The 20,534-nt window shown below is 36.2% G+C and overlaps 1 protein-coding gene across 6 annotated transcripts in view; it reads right to left on the reverse strand.

Annotated features, from left to right (window-relative positions):
• The window catches only part of LRRC49 (leucine rich repeat containing 49), a 177,976-nt gene that overhangs the window by 47,117 nt on the left and 110,325 nt on the right, over window positions 1-20,534 (reverse strand). For all 6 annotated transcript variants that reach the window (XM_070431160.1, XM_070431168.1, XM_070431152.1 and 3 more), the window contains 2 exons: window positions 7,794-7,877; window positions 3,899-4,062 (listed from right to left, as the gene is read on the reverse strand). In XM_070431160.1, coding sequence (XP_070287261.1) covers window positions 3,899-4,062; window positions 7,794-7,877 — 248 coding nt within the window. The remainder of the gene's footprint in view (window positions 1-3,898; window positions 4,063-7,793; window positions 7,878-20,534) is intronic.

Raw genomic sequence — 20,534 nt, forward strand, 5'->3', positions numbered from 1 at the left:
TTTGAGTTTATTTTTGTGTATGGTGTAAGTTGGTGCCGAAGCAATTTCTTAACCAATACAGCTCCTAGGGCAATGGAAACTAAAGAGAAAATAAACAAATGGGACTACATCAAAATAAAAAGCTTTTGCACAGCAAAAGAAACCATCAACAAAACAACAAGAAAGCCCACTGCATGGGAGAACATATTTGCCAATGTTATCACCAATAAGGGTTTAATCTCCAACATTTACAGGGAACTCATACAACTTAACAAAAGGAAGATAAACAACCCAATCAAAAAATGGGCAAAGGACCTAAATAGACACTTTTTGAAAGAAGACAGAAGAAAGGCCAAAAGACATATGAAAACATGCTCAAAGTCACTAATCATCCGAGAGATGCAAATCAAAACGACAATGTGCTACCATCTCACACCTGTCAGAATGGCTACATCAACAAATCAACAAACTACTAGTATATTTTATTCCTCAAAAATCTAGTCTAGACCATATGGTCCATCATTTCTTTCTTTTGTCATTATACTTAAAATTTTTATTCCTCATCTTTGATCCTATATCTCCTTATTTTTAAAAAATATATATTTTATTGACTTTTTACAGAGAGGAAGGGAGAGGGATAGAGAGTTAGTAACATCGATGAGAGAGAAACACTGATCAGCTGCCTCCTGCACACCCCCTACTGGGGATGTGCCCGCAACCAAGGTACATGCCCCTGACTGGAATCGAACCTGGGACCCTTCAGTCCGCAGGCCAATGCTCTATCCACTGAGCCAAACCGGTTAGGGCTTTCCTTTTTTTTTTTTTTTTTTTTTTTATCAGATATTTAATTTCTCTACTGTGATACCTAGGTATTATGGGTTCCTGGAATACACACTTAACAATTCAGACTACAGTTGCTATAATTTCATGGTCTGTAAACTCACTTAGTTACTCATAATTTTCCTTCAACCTTTCAACACTTCCCCAGTTAGCTCCCTCTGAATACCAAACAAGACCTGGCAAAATAAAGAGATATACCATGATTTTTAAAGTGATGATTTATTATCCTAAGAATGTCAATCCTTCTGAAATGAATAACTTAAATGAGATTAAGCACATTAGAATAAGATTCTAACGTTTCTATTTAGATTAAATAATTTTATAGTTCATATGCCAGAAAAAGTGTGTGAGAATTAAAATGTTAAATAGTGAAAGCAGATTTCCCAGATATTAAAACTTCCTACAAAACTACTATAGTTGCCCAGTCAGTACGGCGCAGTGGTTGAATGTTAACCTATGAACCAGGAGGTCACAGTTCGATTTGCTGTCAGGGCATATGCCCGAGTTGCCGCTTGATTCCTGGTGTGGGGTGAACAGGAGGCAGCCAATCAGTGATTCTCTCTCATCATTGATGTTTCTATCTCTCTCCCTCCCTCTCCCTTCCTTTCTGAAATCAATAAAAAATATTTTTTTAAAAATTACTTTAATCAAAACAGTCTGGTATTGGCATTAAAACATATTAAATAGATTGTGAAATGGAACAGAAAGTCCAGAAGTAATCCATATATTTACGGGACCTTAATATAAGATGAAAATGGCATTCTCATTAAAAAATAGGAATAATAATCAAGGAATGCTATTATTAGCATATTGACTTGTCAACTGAAATAAAATCAAGTTAGACTCTTACCTAACACCATATTAAAATAAATTTGATGTATTATAGGACTAACTTTTAAAACCTTATTAAAGTTTTAGAATAAAATTTGCAAGATTATTTGGATAAACTTAGAACTAGGAAACCTTAAGGAAGACAGGAAAAATATTTTTTTTGAAAAAAGAGAAATTATGCAGTATTTCATAAATCTAAAGACCAATGATATAAAGTTTTAACTTTATAAAGTATTATAGTTCTAAACAAGTAAAATAATATTTTGACATGTTTAAATGATATTAGAATGATATATTTGTTATATAAATTATCACTTAATTAGAATTTCTATTCTTTTTTTTAATCCTCACCTGAGGATATTTCCCATTGCTTTTTTAGAGAGTAAGGGAAAGAGAGGAGAGAGAAACATCGATCAGTTGCCTCCTGTACATGCTTTGATGGGGGATTGAAAATGCAACATAGGTATGTGGCCTGACCAGGAATCGAACCTGCAACCTTTTGGTGTATGGGGCGGCACTCCAACCAGCTGAGCCACCTGGCCAGGGAATAGAATTTCTATTTTTTATGGCCTGATTTTTTTAAATCAAAAGAGCTGAAAAGCTATACATGTGAATACCTAAGAGAACTGAAGAAAATACATTGATCAACATATAATAATCCTATAACTAAAAATTTATAAGTTTGTCTAAATATATATCAGACTCTTTAACGTCAGAAAACTTCCAAAATATTATTCTAATGCCTCTTCAATTACTTTCTTTATTATATTATTTATTTTATAAAAAGCTTAAAGAATAGGAGCTAAAAACTTGACATAAAAAAACTACATTATATTTGGTTTGCATATGTGCTTCATCACCTGAAAAAAATTGAAATTCCATCCGATTTTTAGGCTTTATTTTAAAATTTTATACATACATATTTTAAATTATAAATAAACTATAAAGATATATATGCTTTATGTCTCTCTCACTTGATTCCAATGTGCTTGCTTAAGAGGAAGAGAAATGTGCAAAGTCTAGATAGTGTATTCAGATTTGCTCATAAACCAGGAGATATGAATTATATGACACGTGTCATTGGAGAAAAGAGGTTTTGAGCCACAGGAATAGAGAGATACAGTGGGGCCTTGACTTACGAGTGTCCCGACTAACGAGTTTTTTGAGATACCAGCTGTCTCTCAGCCAATTTTTTGCATTGAGTTGATAGAGTAATTTGAGTTAACGAGCTCCTTAACGAGCTCGGTCTCGAAACAAATTAAACTCGTAAGTCAAGGCCCCACTGTATTATAAAACAAAACTGGAGTAATTATTCAGATTTTATGCTGAATTGCTTAATACTACTAGTTAAGGAGTAAGGTTTTGCGCTGGCTGATGGGGATACCATATAGGTCAAGAGCATCAGGATTCTTTTCCTCTTGAAACTTATATTCTAGTGCAGTGGTTCTCAACCTTCCTAATGCCGCCACCCTTTAATACAGTTCCTCATGTTGTGGTGACCCCCAACCATAAAATTATTTTCGTTGCTACTTCATAACTGTAATTTTGCTACTGTAAACAATATGTAATTATATATGTGTTTTCCGATGGTCTTAGGCGACCTCTGTGAAAGGGTCGTTTGACCCCCAAAGGGGTTGTGACCCACAGGTTGAGAACCGCTGTTCTAGTGGGAAAAGCAGATCTGAAACAATTATCCACTACTCATTTAATTATGGTTATGGTAAGTGCTAAGAAGGAAAAGTACAGAGTACTGAGAGATAATAGGGGTATCTGATCTAGGGTATTTGGGGGGAAGTAGTTGGGGAAGGCTTTCCAGGGGATATGAAGTCTAAATTTAAGACCTCCAGGCTGAGTTGGAGTTAAAGCTAGGATAGGGTGGGGGAAGTCAGGCAGGGAAGTGGTGTCAGGGGAGAAGACAACTGTTTGCAGGAGAAAGGCTGGAAGTAACTGAACTGAAAGTCACTGAGGCTGCAGTAGGAGACAGGATAAAATAGGTGAGGCAGGTAGGGGGTCTCATAGGCTAAATTAAGTAACCTACATTTTTTCCTATGACAAATAAAAAACCACTGAAAGTGTTTTGTTTTTAACTAGTGGTCAGTTGTTTTTTCAATAATTCCATCTTAACTTTTAAATGTAAACTTCTAAGTTCAGTGGTTTTCTTATGAAAACTATTGTTAAATGGCTTCCCATTTCTGCTTCAAATTCATGTCTTCAAAGACTGGTATCTGGAAAGAATACCATTGCATACCCTGTTTCCTCTGGAAATGCAGAGGTGGTGCTCCCATCCATCTGACAGGGGTCCAGAGAAGGAGAGTCAGAATTTTTTCTATCTTGATTTGCAGCAATATTGGTTACTCGATGTTGCAAGTCCCACTGTCGTGCTATGTTGTTAATTGTTAACCTTTTCTTCTCCTGTGAAAAAGTTTATTGTAACAAGTTCATAAAGCAATTTTTTGCAGTAGGGGAATATCCAAAGTGCATACTGTTTGTACTACTTATCACACTTTTAAAGGGAGTCTATTCCTTAAAAGTAGCTATCAAATTTGTATTTTTTAAAATATATTTGTGTTGACTTCATAGAGGAAAGAAGAGGGAGAGAGAAAGAGAAACATCATTGATGAAAGAGAATCATTGATCAGCTGCCTCCTACATTGCCCCTACTGGGGATCGAGCCTGCAACCAGGAATTGAACCGTGACCTCCCAGAGCATAGGTCAATGCTCAATCACTGAGCCACACCAGCCGGGTCAAATTATTATTCTTTTTTTTTTTTAATTTTTTAAAAATATATTTTATTGATTTTCTACAGAGAGGAAGGGAGAGATATAGAGAGTTAGAAACATCGATGAGAGAGGAATATCGATCAGCTGCCTCCTGCACATCTCCTACTGGGGATGCGCCCGCAACCCAGGTACATGCCCTTGACCGGAATCGAACCTGGGACCTTTCAGTCCGCAAGCCGACGCTCTATCCACTGAGCCAAACCGGTTTCGGCCAAATTATTATTCTAAAACAAAGTACAACTGGCCTTTATTTACCTTGTGCATTTAAACACCTTAGTAATTGTCTATCATCCTTAAAGAAAAAGAAACATATACAAACAATAATTACTCCTATTGAAGATATAAAAATTTCACTACCTGAAAGTTTAACAGAAATTTATAGACTTAAGTGTTATCTGAAATTTTAATTTAACAGAAATTTACATACTTTTGTGTTTAAACACAAAAAGAAAAACTGAATAGTATTTCAATTTTCCTGCCCAGTAATTAGGACTAACATGATGAAATAACCTCGGTGGGAGGAGAAAAGGCAAGGAATTGATTAATGCTCCAAGCTTCACAGTATAAATTACAATGTCTGAAAATTAATAATTATGTACAAACTACTAAAAGAAATGGTACTAAGTTGGAATATTTCTAGGTAACTAGTGCCTTCCTAGATGAAGATTAAGTAATTTAATTCATTATATGCAATGGATACCTTAGGGGAGTGATTCTGAAACTTTAGAGGGCCTTAAGTCACGGAGAGCTTATTAAAACATTAATTGCTAGCTCAAACCCCATTCTGATTTAGTGAGTTTCAGGTGGGGTTCTTGAATTTGCTAATGAACTTCACTTTGAGAACCACTGATTAGGGCACTGGGGCTCTATTCTCTCACAGAAACCTTTCGAAAAATTAGTTCTGGACTACTGAAACTGCCATGTTGAAATGTTTCTAGTCAACTTATATAAATGTATTGGGGAAAATAATCACTAATCTATTCTATACTATAAAAAGTTAACATTATTATATGGCATATTAATTAGACCAGAAGCTGAAAACAGACACTTTCCCTTCCCCTTAGGAAGGTTTTTGCCCATTTGCTCAGGGCATGTGTACGTGTAGAATAATTACTTTTAGTTCCACCTCTGTGCCTATATTTGGTTATCTTTAGCATGTAGAAATGGCACTGACTATGAATAAAAAGCGATGACAAAGGTAATTAAAACTAAATTTTTTAAAAGTCTATTTCTAGCCGAAACCGGTTTGGCTCAGTGGATAGAGCGTTGGCCTGCGGACTGAAAGGTCCCAGGTTTGATTCAGGTCAAGGGCATGTACCAGGGTTGCGGGTACATCCCCAGTAGGGGGTGTGCAGGAGGCAGCTGGTCGATGTTTCTCTCTCATCGATGTTTCTAACTCTCTATCTCTCTCCCTTCCTCTCTGTAAAAAATCAATAAAATATATAAAAAAAATTAAAAATAAAAAAAATAAATAAAAGTCTATTTTCTAATTTTAGCATTTTTTTCTATTGCTTGATATTTCAGATATACTTCTGAGACTTTTTGACATTTTATGTATGTCCTCCTTATCTAAAGTAGGAATCTACTATTCAACTGTAAATTTTCCCCCCAAATCTATAATAAAAAGCCATCTGACCTTAAGAAATTCTGTTTCAGTCATTTGCAGATGACTGGGATAATCCAATTTTTAACCTAAGCAGTGCCATTATTTCTATTCATTTCCAAGACCACTTTGAAAGAGACAGGCACAGTGGGTTAATGGAGAGTGGCTATCATGAGGGCTCTATGCATTTGGTTTTCTGGTCAACTGGAGGTTGACAGAGAGAAATAGTTATTTATGTATTTTTGTTCATTTATTCACTTATTCACTTATGCATCTGACAGCAGCAGTGGCATGGCAGGAAATACTACTTTTTATAAATGAACCAGTCAGACAGTTTGCCAGTATTAGTATCTGGCAATGGTAAACCTTGCGCCTTCAAATTTAAAAAAAAAGTACTGCCTACAAGGGGAGGGGAGGAGGTGGAGGACTTGTATGCATGCATATAAACATAACCAATGGTCACAGACACTAGTGGGGTGAGGGCATGTGCTGGGGGTGGGAGTGGCTGGGGAGAGGTCAATGGGGGGAAAAAGGAGACTTATGTAATACTTAAAACAATAAGGAATTAAAAAAAAATACTGCCTACAACTATCTTCCCTATAAGCCAATATGTTTTTGGCCAACCATTAGGGATATTCCATTACAGAGAAAACTAAAATCTTATTGGCTAAACCAATAAAACGGTGAAGATGTCAAGAGGGGGGAAAGCACATTTAATTAATGGAATGAGGGAAAACAAAGGTGGGGAGGAGTCAGCAGGTTAGAGATAACAGCAGGTGACAAAAATGTTAGTATCCAGAGTAATGGTTCTAATTACTTTTGAAGTGTTAGTGCTGAGCTGAGAGGGCTTGGGACCAAGTTGTTTTTCTTTTTTGCTCATTTAAGAGTAATTTTCGTAGAGTAAAAGACACAGATTAACGTGTACTCTTTGATTAGTTTTGACAAATGCATATACCTGTGTGTAATCCATAGCCCTACCAAGATACACAACATTTAAAACACACTCCCACACACACAAGTTTTCTTGTTTCATAAGTTTATTATATACAACTTGACATCCCTAGTAGTCATTTTTTGAATTCTGAACACCATTTTAATTTAATTTTTTTAAAAATTTATCTTTATTGTTGAAAGTATTACATATGTCCCCTTTTAAAAAGAAAAGCACCTAGGTAAGACACAAATGAGTAATGATCATCAGAGTGATATCCTTAGTTTTAGAGCACAGCAGAAAGCATAGTACAAGACATAGGCTTTCAGCTGTCTTTATTATACATTGTAATGTTAATATAAAATATTTTAAAATAAAACATTTTATTTAAGGAAAGAAATATCTGATATGCTGAATCACTTAAAACCAGTTTATAACAAATTTCAATTCCTGTATTTCTCAAAATCTTTACCAAATCTATAACCGAGAAGCTAACAGAAAGTTTTCAAATTTAGGACTTTAAATGCCATGAGGAAACACAGGCGATACACTTGTACGGAAACAAATAACTTCTATTATATTTATTTTTATTTCTTCCTTTTAAAATAGCTTTTGCATGAGTTTTATAATGTATATTATACTGTATTTCAGAAGTACAAGTTTATTTATAGGTAGTAAACTTATAAAAGTTTTAGGGGTGTTTATAAAAAACATTCTATTGATAGGAATGAACATTTTAGAGTTGGAAACCACTTTTCTAGCTGACTAGCTGGCTTCAGTGCAGTGGATATGAGCACACACATGCATACAGCTATGGGAGAAAATACCTTAAGCAAGGATTGTTTATGACTTTCCCGCCTCTTCTCTTCCTCTTTTTTGGCTACAACAGATGCCATACGCCTTTCTTCTTCCTAAAGAAATTTTAAAAAATTATTAAGCATTTAATCTCTTTTATGTTAAATATCTTTGGTTCTGTAAGTCTGGTTTTCTTTGTGAGAGGCATACTAACTTAACTAATATAAACTATGCCCTCAAAGAAAGTTATCATGGTCTTCTTTATTTTGTTCTTTATTCTTAAAAAAACTGCAGTCTTAACTCTACTCCCAACTATAGAGGTGAGACAAATCTAGTTAATACAAGAGGGCAAAATAATGAGAGAAGAAAAAAGATTGGAACAGCTTGTATAAGTTTTCTTAGTACACTGGGCACAATAGTTCCGCATAAAAAGACTTAAATTTTTTATTATGAAGATTAAAAGGATCAAAATGACACCTCTAACAATTTTGATTTTATTTATGGTTGCAAATCAGAGTTTTATTTAATGATAAAATAAGAGTGAAAGCCTTTTAAAACTCTCCATTGATATTAACAAATTATTCTCAATTAATATCATTCCTTTTACTTTGTTTTAAAATCGATTTGGCCAGTCTAATTTCTTAAATTCTAAAAACTGTTAAATAATATTATAGACAGGTTATAAAAGTTTAAAAAATAAGTCATAATCCCAACACCCTAACTCAAATTTTATCATTTCTCTATTACCTTACAATATTCACTGTGAACAAATTTTTAAAAGTTGTAATCTGTATATACAATCCTAATCATATTTTCCCCCTGAAGATTATCAAAATTTAACAGTAAATTATAACCATGTAACTTTTTTATTATCAAAAGATTTATGGACATTCAAAATTATGTCCCAATTTGAGAAAACAATTTCTTCATAAAAAACAAGCTTGAAAGTATCTTCAGAGATAGGAAACTATAAAAAATCAATTTAGCACATTTGAAGGAGATCTCTTTCAAAAGTGAAAAGTTACAAAAACGGAAATTAAAAATTCAGGGGGAGGGGGTTGCAGAGTATATTTTACACAGCTGAAGAGAGGATCAGATGACTGAAAAGTAGGTCAGAAGAAATGTTCTCATATGCTTTCATAGCACCCTGAACAACACTTACTAGTAACCTGTTTCATGTGAATTATCTCTGGCACTATCTCTCCACTCTCTTACCCCAAAGTGCTCCATAAAGGTCTAGAACATGTCAGCTCCGAGCACATAGTAGATATTCAATAAACATATACTTAAAGAATGAATTATTGAATATACATCTTTGTATATTTGTTCAATTATTACCTAAAACTCTAACTGCTAAATAAAATGACAAACATATTTCTAGAGCTTTTGATACATTTGCAAATTTCCCTCCATAAAATGTAGTACTAATTTGTATTCCTATCAGAAGTAACATGATGAATAGTCATACGAGCTGTTTACCAAATATCCCTGTGTCTTCCCACACCCAGGCCACATTGTGAGCTAGTACATCTGCCCCTCAAAGTTAAGTGTGGACACTGACTTGCTTTGGCCAATGCCACGTGAGCAAAAGTGATATGTTTAGTTCTAGGTGGAAGCTTTCAGAGACATGTCTGATATAGCTATTTCTCTCTCGCCTCTGTCACAGAATCTGCAAAGCTTCAGATAATGGGTACTTCGAAGGTCTTGGTCCTGGAATGAGGACAACATACAGCCACATTCTGGGACCACATACTATGGGCAGACAATTAATATTAACATGAAATAAACTTTGTTACTTTAATCTACTGAGGTTAGATAAGTCATTACTGTAGATTATCTGGCCTATTTTGACCAGTATATAGGTTATTATCTGTTATATTAAAATTAAGTAAGGTGAAAGGGGCCATGAAAATGTAGTCTAGAGGGTGAGCCATTATAAATGCTTCTGAAAACAAAGAAATACCTAGACTAAAGAAGTACACTGAACATGCACAAAGAGAAACTATCACAGCGTTAAAAAGGAGACTAAAAATGCATCCACTGGAAGCCTCTCCTTTTAGAAATAAGAAAATGGTGCTCTGAGAAGTACTCTTGTAGCAGTTTTTATAAGGTCACACAGCTAGTGACAGAACTAGAATCAGGACCAGAAGCCATGTCTTACAAGAAATGGAACTAATAATGTTTTATAATAAGGATATATTTAAATGCATTTTACTGATTTTAGAGAGATAAAAAAAGGGGAGGTTAGCATTCAGTAGTAATCTGCCATATGATTTAGTTGTTTAAAAGGGAACAGCAATTTAATGTGATTTTGAGGGAATTTAAAGTGTCTTTTACAATATGGAATATACTTATTCTTAATGTAAGTCTGAATGGAGATAATGAGGAGAAATAAACTAAATAAAAATTCAAAACCTTGATTCCTAACATCACAAAATAGCTAGATTAATACTTATATTAAATTCTTTTGTTCAGTAAATACTGATTTGGTGCCAATTAAGTATAAACTATTTCAGAACAAACTTTTTAAAGAGCAAGTTATACTGATGTTCAATTGTTGACTCATCTATAAAATGTGAACTAGAAACAGATTGGTTGTTTAAAGAGCCAATTTCAAACAGCACTGGAAGCTGTATGGAGCACGTCCTACACATACTTAAGAGGTGATTCCATCAGAGTTTCCAAAAGAATCTGAGCTTCTATTAAAGACAGTAGGGCTTTCAAAGGAAAGCCAAACCTAGGGAAACTGGATAGATGCCAAATCAATTCAAATATTGAGTGTTTTAAGGAATTTATATATCTGATATCTGTATTTCAGCCCAAATACTTATAGAGTAACTAAACTTAGAAACAAAAAACAAACCTCTAATTTTAAAGATAAGCTAGAACTCTGTTTCTAAGACGAAAAAAGAGTGAAATTCTGGCATCTTCATGATAATAGTTCAATTTCTGGGATCAAAGCCAAACCCTTTATGTAGCAAAAGAAAGGAATCTAGCTGGGACTCAAAAAAATATTAAAAAATCAACTTTTTTCCATATTTCAGTTTGTTTTGGAGACCTATTATAGAAATAGAGAATCCAGAAATCATTATATTATAGGAATGATTTCAAAGAAGTACAGTGATTCAATAGATGTTTGATAACCTGGATTATACTCTATTAGTAGATTATTAAGGTTCTAAAAACAATGCATGTATTATATGAGAACTTTGTTCCAAACTAAATAATAAAATGGTCCTAACTAATATAGACAGCAATTTATGTGGCATTAAAAAAGTAAATGGCAATGTGGGCTTTTAACCCTATAGTTTAAAACAATAGAACAGATAAAAGGCATTGTTTTCTTTGACTATATCAAGTATTAGAACAGATTTTAAAGTCACAGTGTTTTTGTCTAGAAGAGATGGTCCATATTTTTCATTCAAAGAATTTTGTTTTACAGAGAAAACTGATTTTCTAGGGTCATAGTTAATGTCAGATTCAACATTAGAAGCCCTGTCACCTGACTTCTATTGGCCCAGGGCTATTAGTTGTTAAATACCAAAGTAGGTAAAAGCCAGAGCAGGCTAGGTTATGCTATTATAACAACTTCACAACTTACACTGGCTTACAATAAGAAAAGTTTATTTCTTGATCATGCGGAGAACACTACCACTGTCCTCCATAAATTGGCTAAGTACTCCTGGGTGTTGTGATCTGATAGTATCTTCAACTCATCATATGCTTCCACAATGACCACGGAACAAAGGCATGGAAAAATCACACATAAGTTTTTAAATGCTTCTGACTGGAAATTATATACATTACTTCTGCTCACATCTCATGGGCCAAAGCAAATTGCATGACCACACCTAACTGCAAGAGGAAAGGAACTATCGTCTTTCCATACGTCAAAGAGAGGAGGAGAACCAGAACACATTGATAAGCATTAGTAACGGGGACCACATCATCGGAGTGAGAAAAAAACTCACTTCTGCTTCAGGTAGGCGATTCCACTGTTTGGAGAGCAAATTATAAATAAGTTCATATTAAGCCAACTAAATGTGGGTGTGAGGTGAAGACTTTAGGCATTGTGTCTGTTTCAGAATTTGTGAACATACAGCCTTAGAAATAAAAAGGAACAAGGAATGGTCCTTGTTCTAGCCTCTCAAAATTGTGTCTTTTCTCTTATTGGATAGTTGTGAAAATATCTGAAGACCTGAAGTATCATCCTTATGTCTACTTTAGATTCTGATTTGATCAACCAATAGATTAGGATCTCTAACTTCTCCAGTTTCTGTCATTCACATACTTTATCAGAATAAAATAAATATTGTCATCATCGTCTAGTCATTAATCACAAACGTTAAATAGAATGGGCCTGAGGAAAAGCCTCATGGCCTACAAGTACAGATTTCTCTATAGGCTGGCATTAATCAATTAATTCATATTCTATAGGTATACCTGAACCACAAATCCATTTAACCATGTTGTCATACAATTTATCCCAAGTGATCTCATAAAAGACTTGTCAAATACTTTGCTTAAGTACTAAAACACTATCTATCTATAGCACTCTTCTGAAAGGGGCTATTTATAATATCTAAAATAGAAAAATGACTTTGGTATAAATTGTTTTTAGTGAACTAATGCTGCCTCCTAGTGATCAATTCCTTAAGTACAACCCTTATTGTAATAATCTAATTTAGTTTTCTTTCATAATCAACATCAAGTTTATTATTACAATTTGTGGAATTTACATTCTTTCCTTCTTTGACAAAAAGACAGATTAGTTTACCTTACTTTCCGGCTACTACATTATTCAACACTGCTTCTCAGAAATAACTTTCAGTGGTTTACCAATTCATTCACTATGTCTATTCAGTGTTCTAGATCAAGGATTGGTGAGCTTTAGCCCACAGGCCAAATCTAATCTGCCACCTGGTTTTGTAAATGACGTTTTGCTGGAACACAGCCATGCTCATTTACTTATGAATTGTAGTATATGTCTGCTCTCACACCACAATGACAGAGCTGAGTAGTTTTCAACGGAGCTTGTATCGCCCCAAAAGCCTAATTAGGTCCTTACAGATAAAGTTTGTCAGCCCCTGTTCTAGATGGGTCAGAATTCAAAATTATTTATTCACCTATCCTAGGCCTCACTTTTACCTTATTAATATTTATTTCTACTCTTTACATACTAAAAGCCATTCTTGTTAACAAAGCAAAACAGGCATTGAAGCCAACAATTCATATTACCTCTTAGCACCACATTATCTCTTGCTGTTCCTCTGGATCGGAGCCCTAGAAGCTCTTAACCCTGACTATCTCCCTGCTTCTCATCTCACCACCCAACCCATCCTCCCCAATTCATCCTCTGGGCTGCTACTCAGAGAAATAATCTCTTTCATAGGCAATTCCAATTTAACTACCTTAAACTCTTCAAGACCTTTTTTTATGATCATGACAAAAATCTAACCACTTTATTATGATATAAAATGCCTTTCACGGCCTAGTCCTTGCCTGTCAGATAGCCTTTGCTCCTGCTAGTCTCCCCCATGTACTCAGCCATGTTGAACTGCTATCAGTTGCTATAGTCTCTCAGCACCCCTCTGCATATTGCACACCTTCTCACTCCCTGTAACATTCTTCACAGATACTTCCTCCTTCTTCTTTGCCACTCTTCAAGACTCAAGTATTTTCTCCTTTGGAACTTATCCTATTTCTCTGGTAGAGTGCTTTGCTCTTCAATATGACTGTGCTGTGTGTGTGTGTGTGTGTGTGTGTGTGTGTGTGTGTGTACAAACACATATCCATCAATCTATCTTATCTAACTAGTCATTTCGAATTATAATCAAGCTGCATGACTGCCTCTGCATTAGACTGTAAGTTAATGGGAGGGCAGAAATTATAAGTCTGATCTTACCATATCTAGTATCTAACATAGACTCTAGTACAGAAGCTTTTCAGTTCAAAGTGACTAAGAATGTCTCAGAAAGTTTTGCACAGTGCTTCTAAGTTAAAACAAAAAAGCACTGTTTACTATGGCTAGGAAGCAACTTAACAAGTCTTCATGTTCTAGCAACTTAGTAGCCATTTGAAAACAATAATACATATAAACTGAAAGAAAAAATATATCACTCTTAAATAACCACAATTACTTACCAATGGAACAGGTGTACCTGTGGGGCACTGGACAACTTCTCCAACACTGGAATTAGATCGGACACTGCCACCCCCATTTCCTGTTCGTACTAATTCGACATGGCATTTGTTTTGGTCACAATAACCACTGAAAAGTCAGCTTTGAAAAGATATGGTGCCAGAGAGAGAAATATAGTGTGATCTAATGTTGAAATGGTAAACTACCTTGAGCTGGAAGTTTTTCAGTAACTCATAGATATCAAATATCACTGTGTTTTCCTTAAAACTAAAAAGTGTTCCACAATGCCCCTGTGAGTTCACTTCAGCATCTTTGGCACACAGTTTGGGAACCACAGCCCTTGTTCACAGAAGTTCATTAAATGTTTGTGTAATCCACCTCAGCTAGAATGTTTACATTATAAATTACATAAAATACAAGCAAGATATCATTTTTAAAGAGAAAAAATTATTATAGAACAGGTATCAGCAAACTTTTCTAGTAAGATGGTAAATATTTTAGGCTTGTAGACCATATAGTTTCTTTAGCAACTACTCAATTTTACTATTGCAGCATCAAAGCAGACATAGATAGTATATAAATGTGTTATAGGCAGTTAGACACACATGAGCAAAACTGGGAAAACAAGAACCTCGCCTCCAGGGTAACCTACCCTCCCCTAGCACATCAATAGTCCTTTAGTTTGGACCACCTGACCTTTCATATTGTTGGTCTTGCGGTTCAGACCCCCTGACGTTTCATATCACTGGCTATGTGGTTTAGGCCCCCTGTCCTTTACCTCCCAAGGATAAGATCTAAGCCTCAGATATATTTCAGGTCCAAGCCCAGAAAAGCAGTAAAAGCAGACAAGTGATGCCCTTGCTGCCTCAAGACGAGCTGCATTGAATAATGACCCACTGCCCTGGCGCCAACTAATCAGTGAAGACCATCACCCTGAAAGAGCACATTTGTAAAGCTAATGACTATTCTATTGAGACCCTCCCCTGTGATCTCCTCTAAGATAGCCACCTGCAAGAGAGAGAGAAATATGTTCAGGATGAAGGACCCAAATGCAAGCTCTCACCCAGGGGAGCATGCCCATGCCATTCCCTTCTCCTTTCTTCCCTCTAGGACTCCAGGAGACTGCAACCAGGGGAGCAATGGGCAGCAGCAGCTGGTCCTGGGCTAACCCCTTGAACCTGTCTCTAAGGCTGCCTTTTCTCTGACTTCTCAGTGAACCAAAGCAGCCCAGCCTAGGCTCTCCTGTTACTTCTTCTAAGCCCTTTCTTGTTTCACTGTCCTAAGTATGTTTTCACTGTGGCCAATACATTCTTACTTAGTTTGCTTTACCTTTTCTCTTGATTGAAATATTTTCTTCAAGAAGACAGGAACCGTGGTCTCATTGTCTCGCCAGGAACAAATGGATGAACATGACTGTGTTCCAATCTAACTATTTTACAAAAACAGGTGACCAGCTCATAGGCATTGTATGCCAATCCTGTTACTGCAAATCTTTAAAAGGTATATTCTTTCCACAGTAAAGTTACTATAAAATTATAAACAAAAAGTGAACTAAATAACATGGTCTATCCCAATATAAATAAATTGAAATTTTTATAAGGAATTAGATTACAAAAGAAAAGCAGTAACTTCACATGGAGAAGCCTGGCAGACATCATCTTAATTAAAGTGAACAATATCAGTAAAGGGATAAATAAAAGTTACCCATCACTTGACAGGATGCAATGAGAAGAATGCAAAATCACTTGTGATATTTATCCCAAAGATCTGTAGCTAAAAATTAGTCATGAGGAAACATGAAAAAAAAACAACAACACCTGAATTGAGGATCATTCTACAAAATAACTGATCTGTAATCTTCATAAATACTAAAGTCATGAAATCCCCCCAGAAAACAATTGAGGAACTGTGCCTGAAAAAGAGACATGACAATAAAATGCATCTATATGTAATGTGAAGGGACCAAATTCCGCCACCCCAAAGCTGCTCTCCAATGTATTGAATTTAAGGTGTTTATTAAGAAACAAAAGACTCAGAAAGAACCTTTGGCCCTCCCCCTTTCCTACTCAAGAGATTCAGATAGAGAAACCTGTTTCAGGAAGGAGAGCTCAGTATGCTGCCTAATTTGAAGTAAGTAAGGTAAATAACAGGGCTTCGGGCAGGTGGGTACCCTGTGTCCCACTGTTTCTGAATCACCTGGCTAGGATTTTCCTGCCAAGTGTGTTCCCTCCTCCTCAACTACCTGTAAATCATCCATTCTTATTTCTGAAATCTAATTCCCTGTTTCCCCCCATCCCCTTCTCCTTTGTCCAAAAATGTTTTATATATCCAATGTTACCTCACTGTCTTTGGAATTTTCATGTAATTCTCATGCCTATGTAAATTCCCTATGCACATATATTAAACTTTCATATTCTCCTGTTAATCTGTATCTGTTTGGTTATTGGCCCAGCCAGAAGGAAAAGTGTTAATATTTTTTAGCCCCCACAAATGAATAATTCCAAACTGGATCATTTTGCTATACCAAATATTGTTGATATGATTGCTAAAATTGAAAGTGGTGTGAGAATTTGACCCTAGTAATTATTCAATATTAATTTCCTGATTTCATTAGTTATATTGTGTTTACACAGGAGAATGTCTTTGCTTATAGGAAATACACACTAATGTGCTCAGGGTTGTTGAGGAATCAAGTCAGCAACTTACTCTCAAGTGGTTCTGTTACATTAGGCAGCTAGTAAGATATTAACAAAAGAGAAGGGAGCCAGATATCTAATTAAGTTGGATTAACTAGGAGTCTTCGGCTTCCAGACGCAGGGGATAGCCAGACTGCCCTGCCAAGGGGATTAACATCCCTTCTTCCCCCTGAGTAGGGAGGGAGAACCAGCTTTCCAATCTCCCAGGGAAGTACCCACCCCTTCCCACAGATTAAACCAGGGGGAGGGGTGAAACAGAGAGGGGGAAATTCTCCTCCTGAGGCATGCACAGAAGCCAGATGAGGAGGCAAAACCATGAGGCATTTGCAGCAGGAGCCAAAATGGCCACCATAAAGGAGACGAGTCTAGCCTGGGAAAATTTGGGAAAAGGACAAGGTAGGATAAGGGTATGGAAACCTGGATGATTAAGGAAAGGGATTGGATAGGGGGGAGGGCCCAGCACAGGCCAGAGAAGAATTAGGAACAAGATTGGAGTGTTTGAAAAAAAGCCTGCTCTCTCTCAAGCCCAAGAAAATATAACCAAAGCTGAACAAAGGCCCGAGGCACACACTGCCTCGCTGGTGCTAGAGCAGCATTTCTCAACCTGTGGGTCGCGACCCCTTTGGCGGTCGAACGACCCTTACACAGGGGTCGCCTAAGACCATTCTGCATATCAGATATTTACATTACGATTCATAACAGTAGCAACATTACAGTTATGAAGTAGCAATGAAAATAATTTTATGGTTGGGTCACAACATGAGGAACTGTATTTAAAGGGCCAGAAAGTTGAGAACCACTGTGCTCGACTATTAGAGCCTTGAATGCCAGGGTAATGGCACAGCAGGTCTGGGTCCTGGCCCTTCTCCTGAGTGAGGACAAGTGCGGACGTGTGGCTCCATAGGTTAGACTTCTTCCACAGTGAGATGAAGCTGACCCACCTGGTCATGAATGAGGCAGTACAGCGGATTATGGAGGGGCATCTATGCCGTACATGCCTCTCCAATAAATCTTGCCACTATACCTCAACTCCTCCTATGCATGAGTCCCCAAAATGCTTTTTCTGCAACTTTGCAAGGACCCATTTCCAGACTGGCCTGAAAGACCTGCCTTGGTCCTGGTCCATGTCTGACAACAGTACAAGAAAAAAAAGTTCTTTGTACTGTATGTACAAATTCTCTGTAACTTTGAGATTGTTTCCATGTAAGAATTTTTTAAATTTCTAAAATGAACAGTGGAAGAGCAGATGTGAAGGACTGCTGCTCTGTATTTAGCAGGACAGCTGGCCCTGCTCCCACCCCAGTTGATTTTCCCTCCTTTTCTCACCAGGCAAACATACTCTATGGACTGTACAAGAACAGTGACTATATACAGTTTTATTCTCCTTTATTTAAGGCATAGAAGTGGGTAAATATCACTGAACCAGCAAATCTTTATTGAACATTACATTTTCTGCATTGAGTGTGTTAGAGAAGAAAAGAACCATGTGCAGAACACTTGTATGTATTAGACAAGGAAAAAGAAGAATGGTTTCTGCTCTGTATGGACATTAGTTATGTAGACAAAACTGACATAAATTCACTATAAGAAGCACAATACAGTAAAACCTTTATATAATGGACTAATTTGGGTGAGGGGGTATCCATTAAAGCCTAAAGTCTGTTATATAATAAAGTAGGTTTTCCAAATGAACATGTTAAAAAAATGACAAATTAGTTGGTTTACCTGTTTTCACTTAACTATAATAATAAAAGCATAATATGCTAATTAGACCGGACATCATTCAGGATGTCCTTCCGGACAAAGCCGGGGCTGGAGGGAAGCCCGGGTCCTGGGTGCCAGCCGGTGGCCAGAGGAGGAAAGACCGGGTCCCGGGTGCCTGCCGGTGGCTGGAGGGAAGGAAGACCTACTCTTGCACGGATTTCATGCATCGGGCCTCTAGTGTAAACATGTTTGTGTAATTAAAGTTAAGTATTTATGAAAAGTTTAATTTCACAGAAAAGTTTTCTGTATGTATTACAGTAATTTTAAATTTAAACTGAATAGATCTAGTTAATGCATGCATTCACCAATCACTGAGAGTAAACAAATGCACACAGCTGGGGCATGTGCACATCGGAATATCAGCTGGCCTGCGTTAAACTGCCACAGAAAGTCATGCCACACAACAACAGAACCAATTACCTGTTTGTCTACATAATTCGGTGTGATTGCTAATCATTTGCTGAACATTGTTTAAGAGCTGTAGACTATAGTGGTAGATATGTAATATCTATTTATGTTGGTGAAATAACTACAGTGTTTTTTTTTCCAACATTTGGCCTATTTGCTAAAATTTGTTAAAAATAACAGTGAATTAAAACAGAAAACAACCTGTTAGTTTAATTATAAGCAAATCTTGGTTAAAAGCATTTAAAAATTAACAGGGTGCTAATTTTCACATATGACATATGGACCAGAAATTCTGTCTGTTAAATCCGAAGTCTGTTAAATTGAGGTCCATAAAATCAAGGATTTACTGTACATAATTAAGTACTAATTTATATAAATGGGTTAGCTTCACCTCTTACCCCACTAATATCAACTTAATCAGGAAGAACAATGAGAAGTAGCCAAGATGCCTAATTAAGAAAGACATGTAGATAGGGTAAAAGTATGAAACAGTGTTGACAGTATAGATCTAAACAAACTGAGAGAACAAAGAACCATGCTGGAACAAAGAGAGAGGCAGAACCTACCAGATCCCTGGTATTCATGATACATCAACATTTAACTCTGTGCTAGCCATCTTATCTGTCCATGATACTGCTGAGATAGACATGTAAACTGCACACATTGTGAAGCTGTATACAGGCCATGAGTCAACTGGCAATTGAATAAACTTAACTGATCACTCAAAATGCACATTAATATTGGAAGCATTAAGAAGAAAACAAGTAGAAGCTTAGGTTTGAGATTATTAAAAGGACTTTTCTGAGAAAATAAAATATTAAAATTAACTTGGGATGCAATGAAATGAATTAAGGCAAGTCTCTTTCTTCCAGAACTTCTTGGAGCCCAAAATATGCTAATGTACATTGTATACCAATAAACAAGATATCATATGCAGCATTTCACTCAGATGAGGAGCCATATCAAAACCTATAAGTAGAATAGGTAGAGTGGAGTAGAATGAATAAGAAAAGAGATCATTCTGGAAACAGCCTAAGTGCCCATCAGTAGATGAATGGATTAGAAAACTGTGGTACATCTACACGATGGAATACTATGCTGCTGTTAAAAAGAAGGAACTCCTACCATTTGCAACATCATGGATGGAACTGGAGAGCATTATGCTAAGTGAAACAAGCCAGTCAATGAAGGAAAAATACCACATGATCTCACTCATTCATGGATAATAAAGACCATTACAAACTTTTGAACAATAATAGATACAGAGGCAGAGCTGCCTCAAACTGATTGTCAAACTGCAGTGGGAAGGCCAGAGAGAGTTGGGGGGCAGGAGGGAGGGGAGTAAGAGATCAACCGAAGGACTTGTATGCATGCATATAAGCATAACTAATGGACATAAGACACTGGGGGGTAAGGGAGGGTAGTGGTTTGTCAAGGGCGGGGGGGGGGGGAAAAGGATACTTATGTAATACCCTTTGTAATACTTTAAGAGGAAAATAAAAAAAAAAAAAAGAAAAGAAAAGAGATCATTACTTTGAGAGGTACAGCATCAAAAACAACTCCGTATGATACTTCCTAGAAGCCTCACCCTGTTCTAAGGTTTGTTCAATAGTTTATTTTACCTTACTAACAACATAATACAATTATGACGCCCATTTTACTTTGAGAAAATGAGGTATAGAAAGGTTAAGGAAACTGCTGAAGGTATACAAATAGAAAATAGTCACAATAGGATTCAGACTTAAACAGTTTGCTTTCTTAAT

This window comes from Myotis yumanensis, unplaced genomic scaffold, assembly GCF_028538775.1.
Source record: "Myotis yumanensis isolate MYYU_CA2020_CCGP unplaced genomic scaffold, mMyoYum1.0.hap1 SCAF_1, whole genome shotgun sequence".
Lineage (NCBI taxonomy): Eukaryota > Metazoa > Chordata > Mammalia > Chiroptera > Vespertilionidae > Myotis > Myotis yumanensis.